The sequence below is a fragment of the Chenopodium quinoa genome, unplaced genomic scaffold (assembly GCF_001683475.1).
Source record: "Chenopodium quinoa cultivar QQ74 unplaced genomic scaffold, ASM168347v1, whole genome shotgun sequence".
Taxonomy (NCBI): domain Eukaryota; kingdom Viridiplantae; phylum Streptophyta; class Magnoliopsida; order Caryophyllales; family Amaranthaceae; genus Chenopodium; species Chenopodium quinoa.
This window is the reverse complement of record NW_018742204.1, coordinates 6,652,996-6,664,143: the sequence shown is the minus strand read 5'-3', so window position 1 is coordinate 6,664,143 and position 11,148 is coordinate 6,652,996. Positions and strand designations below refer to the sequence as shown.

The following is an 11,148-nucleotide window of genomic DNA, read 5'->3' as shown; positions in this document are numbered from 1 at the left end:
CAAGTACATATAAAAATTAGTGTTAAAAAAGTAGCACCTCACACTTGGCTTATATAGAAGAGATGCATTCCATACTTGATTTTTCTTTCATTTCCAAAATCATTAAGTTTGAAATTCTACCCAATTCACACAAATTCTTTTAATCATTGTATTAGTCTTATTAGATTCATCATGTTCAAAATATAAGGGGGTGTTTGGTATCAAATTAGTAAATGTAAGGGAATGAGAACAAATTAGGAGGGGAAAGGGTAATATATAGTGTTACCCTTAGTAGTTGTTTGGTATTACTAAGAAAACGTAAACAATTATAACCAATCCCTTTCCTTTTGTTTGGTATAGGTAACTTGGAAACAAATAGCTTTCCCTCTAATTTTTGATGTCTTAGCTAACTTTTGATATACATTATATTATACAATGTAGAGCAACGCTAATTACCATTATATATATATATATATATATATATATATATATATATATATATATATATATATTGAACCGATCACCATAATATATCATATGCTAGATATAGGCAAAGTTACATAAATTGTTGATTACAAAAGCATTGAAATTCTAGTATTCTTTAAATAAAAAAAACAAAAGGCATTTAAAAACCATTAAAACATTAACTCAAATAACAACAACTTAGGACAAAACTTTCTACTTCTTCTTAAGAAATCAATTGCATATTGTTTCTTCATATTAGTTGGAGCTTGATAGAAGATGCGAATCTTATGTTCTTCCGCCATGAGAATTGTAGCAACCTCTAAAGCTTCAGATGGAGAAATTCCATCTAATTTCATCACCTCATCCAAATCCTTGTTCACTTTTTCATCCATCCTTTGCTCTCTTTCTTCCGCTTTAGACCATGCACTAGCCATAGTCCCAAGATTAACATTGATATTTTCAAATATCTTCCCAAAATTGTTAGAAACATCATGGAGGGAGGCCACCAAATCATCATCATCATTCCTACAAAAACTCTTCAAATCTACCTTGTTCTTCCCTTTACCTTAGCCTTCTTCGCCTTTGTAGAACGTTTTCCGGATTGAGTAGTGGAATCACTTGCGGAAGAATGAATCGTAGAAGCCTTCACTTTTGCCATTTTTGAAGGAGTACTTGAATGATCATCCTTTATCTTCATGGGACATTTTCTAGATTAACTTGTAGAAGAATAAGTGTCCGAATGAGTAGAATTCACATCATCTTCTTCATCACTCTCGACATTCAATGGTTGCTTATGAATCTCTTGATCCATATCTTCTATAGCATCAACAAACGACTCACTTGCATCTCCGGTAGTTTTGTCTTTTGCATAAATTTCTGCTAGAGTGTCATAATGAACGAAAGGAACTCCAAACAACCCCTTAACTTTCTTATGAGTCTGCAACAAGTCATAACATGTAAAATACAACATATGTTTATTGGAGCATAATCCTAAAAGACAATAAAGCAGCTACAACATTTGTTGTAAAGTACTAGGCCAATCAATGCCTTATTCCAAATCAAGGGTATGGCTTACAAACTTATCAGTCCAGGAGCTTTTCACCCTTCACAAAACCCACCACAGATGACAACCTCATGAAACCTATTAGCATTTGGGGTATGTCTGGTAGACTGTCACAAATCCAACTTATCATATTTCATTTGCAAAAACAACTAATGGTGTATAAAGAGCTAAAACAATTCTAACAACTTCAGTACCCTTAAGGCCTTGATTGATAGTTATCCTTTCATACTAACATGACAACAGCATATAGTTTAGGTTTTGAAATATCCAAGTTAATTAATTATAAAAACATAAACTTGATAACTTTATATTCTCAATTTGGCAAACAATTCAACATTCACCATATTTAGTTTAAATCTTGTTTGTTATTGTAATTCATTTAACATTTTCCCTGTACAGATTTCTTATAGGTTTTTGAAAATCTTTATATCTTTGCCCTGTCGAAAACGATTGTGTACTTAGGTCGACGAGTTGGTCCTATACTCCTATATAGCCAAAAGCCATCAATTGTCACAACATTTCATACAAGTTTTGCCAAGCTATACCAGTTTGTAGACATCAGATTATCAACACTAGCAATTTAGGCAAAGTCCATGTTAGACATAGAGCCAAGCAGATTAAAACTAAATTTTGCATTAATTAGCTAGCAACATGATTTGACCAATTTTCAATAAGCAAGAAGCAAAGAGCAGTTCATACCTTTACCCATCCGCCGAACAATAACTTATCTACTTGTAGAATCTTCTTCTCAACATCCCATCTAAATCCTGAGGTGGATAACATTTCCGCCAATGCACTATATTTCTCCGACCAATGCTTGATCCTTGACTCAATGTGGGGAACCGCTCTCAAGCTGCAATTAGGAAGTACACCATTGATCATCTATTCCAACTTATTCATGTAACCATTCTTAAACCCATTCTCATACTTCCACTTCGGATCGCAACTCAACTCATGCAAATATCTTATTAGAACCGCGTCTTCTTCATACGTCCAATACCTTTTATTTTTGCCTCTTCCTCGATTGCTTGCCTCACCCTTAGCTTGACTATCCTCCATCTGAAAAAAATGTAGATTAAAAGGCATATTAGAACTGAACAGAACAAATTACAAGGCTGATTATAATAAAACATATCATACATAACATATTATAAGGCATATTAGACAAAACTGAACATAACATATTATAAGGCATATCATACTTTTTGTGTTATTGACCATGTCTACCTCTGGCCCTCCAATCGTTAAACATATCTTGGGCTAATGTGTTTCTAAAATTGGTCCAATGATCTGAAGTAGGAACACTTGTAATAAACTCCCTCTCATCATCAGAATCACTCTCGGAATCATCATCAGATTCACTCAATTCATCTTCTTTTATATCATCCGTAGGCATGAATTTTCTAATTAGATTATGCAATAAGCAACAAGCCATCACAATACGTCCATGAGTTCGAATAGGGAAAAACGAGGGACTTCTAAGTATACTCCATCTTCCTTTAAGTAGGCCAAAACATCTCTCAATCACATTTCGCGCCTAGCATGTTTCATGTTATAGAATTCCTCGGCACTTTTGGGTTGTCGATCCATCCATTATTTTAAATGGTATCTTTGACCTCTATATGGAGCAAGAAAACCCTCACAATTCGTACACCCTGCATCAGCCAAATAATATTTACCTTCAAAGTTATTAAACAAAATGATTACTACCTACCAAAACTAACAAAACATATATACTCACAAAAAAAAGACCTTCACTTACCTCGAGGTACCCTAAAACCATTTGGTCCAGAAAGAGCATTTCGAAGTACACGCATATCATGGGCCGAACCTTCCCAACCAGGAAGAACATAAATAAATTGCATATTAGGTGCACAAACACCCAATACATTCATAGCAATTGTTCCTTTTCTTATTCTATACTTTGGTTGTTCTTGTGAAGGCACATTTACATTAATGTAAGTCCCATCTAATGCCCCTAAACAATTCTACAAAAATAGGAAAAAAATTACTTACAAACAAGCAAAAATAAGAAAATTCTAGCAAAACGCACGGGCTTTGAAAATACCAATACCTTGAAGGATTTCCACCTTTCATCTTCACAATCATCTGATATTGGTGTGGGATTGTAAAGTAGTACTTCATGCAACTTGAGAAAATCCCTTAGACAAAGGTGAAATTGTCGGCTCACGGTTTCTCCACTTCTGAAGAAGTATTGTCCAATAGACCTATTCTTCTTATGATGAGCCAACGTGTATAAAAACATGGCTACTATCTCTTGAAGCGACATGTTTTTTGTTCCACTTAAACCCCCAATGTCTCTAAGCATCTCACAAATAATATTAAAAGTTCTTCTATTAACGCGAAGCTCGCTCTTGCATTTCACATCACTCTCCCTATATAAAGCCCTCTCAATACTAACATTCGTAACAATTTTTTATTTCTTTTCCTTTCTTTTATTTGAACACCCTTTATTGTAACAACACACATCATATGCCACATCCAATACATCATCAAAATAATAATAACCATTGAAATAACTAGTTGTATTTGTTTTAGCTTTTTCTTCCTTATGGAACGCATAAGTCGAGGCATTGTAGAAACCTTGAAAAATCAATCCAAAAAATGTACACTAGTATCAATATACACTAGTATCACAAAAATGTACACTAGTACAATAGCAATTCAATCAAGTAACAAAAATTAGAGACCCAATCTACCTTAAAAACCAGCAAAGCAATAGCAACCAAACAACATTAACAATCTGCCTCAATAGTAGCAGCACACAATAACATTTGAAATGCATTGTTATTGTTTTATGGATACTTTTTTATTCAATTATTTACCATTGACTTTTGCTAAACAAAGCTGATTTGCAGAACAAAATCAGTAAGTATTACTATTAAGCATCAAATCGAAATTTGGGGGAAAAGAAGACAAATAATAATAGGAAATTATAATAGCATAAAATAGAAATTTGCAGAATAAAACATCAGTAAGTATTGATTCATCAACACTGATAAAAGAAACCAAATAATAATAGCAAATTATACCATCTAATTTAAGCTTAAATCAAAATTTGGGTTGAAAACACAAAATAACAACAAATAACATGCAATAATAGCAATGTATACCATCAAATTCAGCAGAATATCAACAAAAAGAGAAAAAAAATACTTCAATCAAACAAGAAAGTAAATAATTCAAATCAGAATGCGAAATTGACATCATATAAACCCTAGAAATTGAACAAGCAAAAGTGAAGAATTTACCGTATTAGAGATTGAAGAAATATGTAGATTTTAGGTAGAAAACTAAAAATTTTGGTGTGAAATCAGTTTTCTTGGAGAATTTTCAGAAAAATTATCGAGCGAAGTTGAGAATTGTCGCTAGAATGGTTGAACTAGAGGAGAGAGAAAATTTGTTTCCCTTTTTTTTTAACTTTGGAAACGTTATTTGTTTCTCCTTATTTTACTTTGGAAACAAAGTAATGGAAACGGTTAGAGCCAGGAAACGGTTTTTGTTTCTTTAGCGATTAAACAAACACATTGTAAGGGAAACGGGAACTGATTCCGTTTCCAACTCTACCAAAAACCCATACACCCCCTTAGTAGAGTGAATGAGTAACCCTAAACTCCTAAAGTCCAAACTATTCCCAGCAAAAGTGAAAAATCACGAAAAAAAATCAAACGGGTATTTAACGGGCACCCGTGGAAGTCAAAGTATGGCACATTACCCGACCCGAAACTCAAACTTTTTAACGGGTCGGGTACCCGACCCGCAAAAAGATGAAAAATTCAAAAATTACCCGTCGGGTAATTTGCGGGTCATCGGGTTTTCGGGTCGGTCAAGCGGGTCGGGTATTTTTGAACACCCCTAAGTATTACCTCTCCAAAAATATTTGTCAAATTGGAAGTATTAACATTAGTGGGAAGGTCCCCAAATGCTTATTTTGGAGTTATACCCAGTTAATTCCCAATTTTGTTTATCTGGGGTATAATCGTCTATTTAAGTACCAGTGGAGGGTTACATGCGTCTTTTCATGTACTAGTTGTGAGGTACATTGTAATTTCCTCACCAAACAATAAATGCAAGTTGCAAACAGTAATTGAAGAGCTCACCAAAAGTACTGAATAAATGACCACGCTTTTTCAATATCAATAACAATATACTAAAAGACACACTAGAAATGACACGTGTCATCTTTTGGTGTGTCCTTAGTATGTTTTTTTTAAAAAAAAAACTTTTTAAAAATTGATAGATATATACACAATATATTTACTTCCAAAATTTAGGTAAAAAAAATCGTAGAATAATATATTTTTAAACTTAAATATCTAACCATATTTTTGTATAAATAAATTCCTACATTTTTAATTATTTTTTAATATATAATGACTATTTATAGTAAAAAAAAAAACCATGAATATATATTTTTCAACTTAAATAATTGGTGAATGAAAAAATATCATATTTGAAAAAAAAATGCCATCAAAGTTCAAAATAGAAGAAAGCAATATAATATGTATTCAAAAAAGATAAAAAAAAATATTTTAAGTAGCTTGTTTGAGATTAAAAAAAAAAGATTTTAAATTGATACTCCGTTACAAAAGATTGAAAAACCGTGTATGGCACGGGATCTAACCTAGTATTTACAAAAATGCCACCAGATTAACAAAATTTCGTATATCTGTCAAATAAACTTGTATTTGCCCCTTATTTTGTGAAATGACGAACCTAACTTCCCATAAATATTGATGCTCTTAGGTCACCCAGAATCGAACTTATAACTTCTAGACGATTGACTTGTAGGGTTAACAAAAAAGAAACTTCATATGTATTATGCATCTTATTTTTATTTTTTTTTTAATTTTTTTTTTAGTGGTCATAGTTTTCTACAAATTAGAAAAAGCTTGGAATTAGGTTTGGAACAAGGGCATGATTGATATAGTACACAAATCTGATTCTAGAAGTCGATGATTAGGAACCTTGTCAAAGGAAGATGACTAGAAAAGGCTTTGTATTCTACATCTCAGAAGACGATATTATTGTTGTGTATTTGGTTATAGTTGTTCTAATACGTATGTATTTTTAGAAGATTTTGTCATATACATTAAGGATTTGGTACAATAGGGTAATCTGCCAAGTTAAGATATGCTTCGGCTTTGAGATTTCTACATCAAATTTATTAGTCACACAGGCTGGTATAGATGCCTTAATTCTAGTTTACTCTGCAGATGTAATAGCAAACCACAGTTTCGACATTATGATATCCAACAACACAATATCCATGTATTTTATAGGTACAAATAGTCTAAATGTTGCCCAACTTTCAAGATAGTCTAGAGTGCTATACTTAAGTACATGCTATTGCTGACTAAAAATGAAAGCTCCAATCCCTAATTGTAAATAATTGGAACAAAGAGGTGTTTTTAAGGCCTGGGGAGAATAATGTTTCAAATATTTGAAGCAATAATATTTAGTTTTGAGGGGCTTGCCAGAAGGTAATCAAGGCAACAATGTTTTCATCTTTATTCACAAAGATCGCCATTCTCTGAGCTCTTTACCTCCTTTGAGAGAATGCATCTCACTTCCCTAGCAAGATCCATTACATGTGCATCCTACCCGATTGGCAACAAAAAGAGAAAGGAAATATATTTAAAGTTATAACAGGCAAAACAAGATAGAACATCAGCATAGTAAATGTCAAATACAGAAGTCCAGAGTAAGCATACCGAGTTCAATTAGTTACTTGTAAGTATGATATATAGAGGCTACAAACATTGCATCATTGCATAGGGGAGAAAAACAACTATGGAAACCATCGGTAAATTCAGTGTGTTCACAGAAACGAATATTCAAAGTTTTTAGCATTCTTTTCCATGCCATTGCCTAAAACATTGATTGCCATCCTCAATGCAAGTTGCCACAGGAACAATTGCCAGAAAAAAGAAATAAAAAAAAAATGAACAGAAAAATTGCGACATTTGCAAGAACGAGAGGGAAAAAAACATGGTGAGATTTAAACATACTTGGCTAACTCCTCTAATGGTGAAGGACCCAAGTAGTTTTGATTCATCTTTTTATCCGAAGAGGCTACATATCTGAAATTTTTACAAATATCACTACATCAGTGAAACAGTCTAATTGAAAAAGAGTTCCATCTAACACACTTAACAAAGACTCAATGTGATCAAGAAGGTGTCAATTTGGCCACTTACACCAACACATTGCTCACAGCTGGTGTTGAACTGGTTGATTCCTAAACATGTAATTTAAAAACAGTACATCAACCAATGGTGCATGAGATGCAGAGTATTAGACTTGTAGAGATCAAGATGGATTAAGAGAGATAAATTTAGCATTCAGTATTTCACTACTAACCGTATAAAAATCCAAATAAACCTTTTGGTCATATTGTTTCTCTCTCACCTCCAAATACTGCGTGCCATTACACCAAAGAAGGGATTCTGTTAAAATGGTGGCATCGATCATGAACTCTAGGGAAAGAGGAAATATGGTGGTTGCATTAGCTTTTAAAATATTACCGAGATTGCAGTTTCAATATCCTCCTTTTGGGAAACCATGTAAGCAACTCCATACTAACATGAACTAATAGAGTTGAATAAATTACCAAGTAATAACATTTGTACATTGCATTAAAGCAGGAAAATTCCAAATCATCAATACATAAGATGTGAAAAATAGCACTTTATACAAGGATTACAAGCAAAGAGTCAGAATGTCGGCTATAATAAATTGTTAGAACTACACTTCTAGCTCAAAAAATCCTCCCAAGTCAAAAGTTAAGGTCATTGTGAAAGAGGACGGCCTAATCTAGCACTAAACAAGATCAATGTCTCTCATGATCCTCATCAATAATCGACTAAGTGTTTCAGACTAGAACATCTTCTCAATGCCGGAAACCATGCATTCCTCCTGGGCTGGGCTCTTGCGGTTTTAAAGGTTTTTTAAAACTGAATTGCTACTCTATATTAGATTAACCCTTAAAAGGTTTTCTAAAACTGAATTGCTACTCCATATTAGATTAACCTTCAAAGGTTTTCAAAATCTTATTGCTACTCTATATAAAGTTTACCCTTAGTTTCGTTGGTGGCTATAGAATTGCAATCAAAAGCAAGATTTCATAACTGTTGAATTTTGTGTCCCTAATTTTGTTAGTTATAGTGTTATACCCAAATGAACAGGTGGGAAATCATACTTAATGTACAGCAGAACCTTAAACTTTTAACAGATTTGATTGTGATCATACTATATGGTGTACAAATTAATAATGCGAGAATGAATAATGTTGTATATCCCTACCTTTTAAAAAGTATGAGATAATCTTATGAATAGTGTTGCTTGGACAATTATACCCTCTAAAATGTTTATTTACTTAATTACTCCCATTAATGTTAATTAGCTTTTTTTTTTTTTAACTCTTAAGAATAGTGTGCAGACATTGATACCCTCAACAATATTTGTTTACATATTTTTCCTCATTAATGTTACTAGCAACAAAATTTGTGATGTAGGGCCATGGCGCACGCATCGCGTTCGTTAGCCACCCTAGTTCATAAAAAACTATCACACAATATAAGTACAAGGCTAAGGCACTAATTATGTAATGTACAGCTAACCGAGCAAAGTGAGTCAATTATATAACAATACAAGTCCTGGGGAAATATGTTACAAAGATAGATGAATAGAAGATAGTAATCGTTAAACTAGACTTAAACAATTCAAAAAAACAAGTCAAAAATATGAAGAGATTGTTGTGGAAGGAAATCAGCCCACGATATGCATACCAAGAATAATACAAGTATCTATCTGCTAAATCTAGCAAGAACTAAAAGCAACTCAGAAGAACAAGGTAAAGTGACACTATTGATCCAACCAACATTTACAAAATTCTAAGTTTTGTATCCAATGTTAATTTATTTTCATCCCAAATTAATAATAAAATGAAGGAGTTAATTTTAAATTTTCAAGTACAGTAAAAATCAGTGCTCCAAGTAAGTTCATTAACATGATTTGATCGTATTCATCAATTTATGACGACAACAGTTACAAAAATACCAAATCCTTAATCTCAAATGGAATTATAGCTCAGCTCAACAGCAATAACAATAATACCAAATCCTTAATCCCAAACGAAAACGAAATCATATCTAGGCTCGACAACCAATTGACTGTTGGTGTAGTAGTGATTGAGACTACGTACACTTGGTAGAGATAACCCATGTTCGATCCCCCGCAACAACAATTGGGATGAAACTAGAACCTTACCACTCAGAAGTGTTCCCCGAATCAGAATTAGCCCAAAGGGTGAACCGGGTGGAACACACTGTAGACATCTACTTTTGGCCTCCTGTCCCGAAAGGAAGTGCAATGACGACAAATAAAGTCATCTTTGTGTTGGATCAAAGTGAAGAATACTTATGGATAACTGGTTTAGCCACAAAACACAAAAGACTATCCCAAATTAAAGAAAAAGCCAAAACAAATGTCCAATTAACTAAACCAGATCATAATAAAGCTGAAGTTCGTGCTTAAACCCTAATAATGACGGATTTAGGAGCGCCTAGGTTAAAACTTAGTGCTGCCGCAGAAAAAGCCGCGCGCAACTCACAAAGTCGCGCTGGGCTACCGCGAGCAACTATGTCAGTTGCGCGCGACACCCAGAGTTGCGCTGTAGAGGATTTGTAATTATTTGGAAATTATACGGTAAATATAAAATTGAATCTTACCATAAAGCCGCGCGTAAGAACAATAGTTGCGCTGCACATAGCAGCACAACTCTATAACTTGCGCTGGGTTGCCGCGCGCAACTTCATTAGTTGCGCACGACACCTGCTGCGACAGATTGCTCGAAACCCTAAACGTAATCCTTCTCTATAAATACGAGCTTAAACCGAGGCTTCAACAGACAGAAATTAACCTAAAAACTCTGGCGAAATAACTTGTGAACTTGTGCAACCTAGCCCTCTTGTCCTAAACACTCACCCTTTCGATACGTTGTTACTAAGGTGGAGGTTCCCCAACAAGAAGGTGTCCATAAGTGTTCTAAACGGAGATCTAGCAAAGAGAAGTGGTAAATTCCCGAGTACTTAGTTAAATCACCTTTATTTTCTTGTTTAAAAGGACTTTAATTAATTAATTAATTAGTGTTGTTTGATCACTTTTAAAATAATTAATTAATCAACTCCACACAGTATCTTGCGTTAAATAAAGACTAGAATTGAATTAAATAATTGTTGGTTGATCACTTAAGCCAAGGCGAATCTTGTCTATTTATTGTTCTTTCACGAATATTATTAAATAAGAAAAATGACAATGTAATTCCTACGTGAATTAATGTTTGTAAATAAAATCAACTAACACAGTTTTAGGTATCACGTTGCATATATTGTTTGGTGATGAAATTGTGAAAAAGGAAGAGCTAGTAGAGGTCGTACTAGGGTTAGGATGACGATTCCTCTCTAAAAGGAACGTTATCTTAGTACCCTCGCTCCCGAACTCATTTTTGGTTTATAGACCAATTTGGGCATGGGTAAACTTATGATTTGGGCTAATTATTCCATGAACTCCACATGAAAGATAGGCATGAACGAGGTTTATGAGTTTTTCCTAAAACT

At 33.6% G+C, this 11,148-nt stretch overlaps 2 protein-coding genes across 5 annotated transcripts; both read right to left on the bottom strand.

The window, feature by feature from the left end:
- Positions 1 to 497: 497 nt before the first annotated feature.
- Positions 498 to 5,184, bottom strand: LOC110708679 (protein ALP1-like). 3 transcript variants are annotated; one of them, XR_002508797.1, is made up of 5 exons: positions 4,780 to 5,184; positions 3,582 to 4,111; positions 2,710 to 3,495; positions 2,207 to 2,566; positions 498 to 1,381 (listed from the first exon to the last, which is right to left on the bottom strand). XR_002508797.1 is itself a non-coding variant. In XM_021886909.1 (4 exons), the coding sequence occupies exons 1-3, from the start codon at positions 3,834 to 3,836 to the stop codon at positions 3,101 to 3,103; spliced, it is 543 nt and encodes a 180-aa protein (XP_021742601.1). In that variant the 5' UTR covers positions 3,837 to 4,760; the 3' UTR covers positions 498 to 2,566; positions 2,710 to 3,100. The 3 variants fall into 3 exon arrangements, 1 of the variants encoding a protein (XP_021742601.1); XR_002508796.1 differs by lacking the exon at positions 4,780 to 5,184 and having other exon boundaries at positions 3,582 to 4,762; XM_021886909.1 differs by lacking the exon at positions 4,780 to 5,184 and having other exon boundaries at positions 498 to 2,566; positions 2,710 to 3,162; positions 3,270 to 3,495; positions 3,582 to 4,760.
- A 1,803-nt stretch (positions 5,185 to 6,987) lies between these two features.
- Positions 6,988 to 8,092, bottom strand: LOC110708560 (gamma-glutamylcyclotransferase 2-3-like). Of its 2 annotated transcripts, XR_002508778.1 has the most exons (4): positions 8,056 to 8,092; positions 7,892 to 7,948; positions 7,729 to 7,769; positions 6,988 to 7,611 (listed from the first exon to the last, which is right to left on the bottom strand). XR_002508778.1 is itself a non-coding variant. In XM_021886760.1 (3 exons), exons 1-3 carry the CDS (start codon positions 8,000 to 8,002, stop codon positions 7,530 to 7,532), a joined length of 234 nt encoding a protein of 77 aa, XP_021742452.1. In that variant the 5' UTR covers positions 8,003 to 8,034; the 3' UTR covers positions 6,988 to 7,529. The 2 variants fall into 2 exon arrangements, 1 of the variants encoding a protein (XP_021742452.1); XM_021886760.1 differs by lacking the exon at positions 8,056 to 8,092 and having other exon boundaries at positions 7,892 to 8,034.
- Positions 8,093 to 11,148: the final 3,056 nt, after the last annotated feature.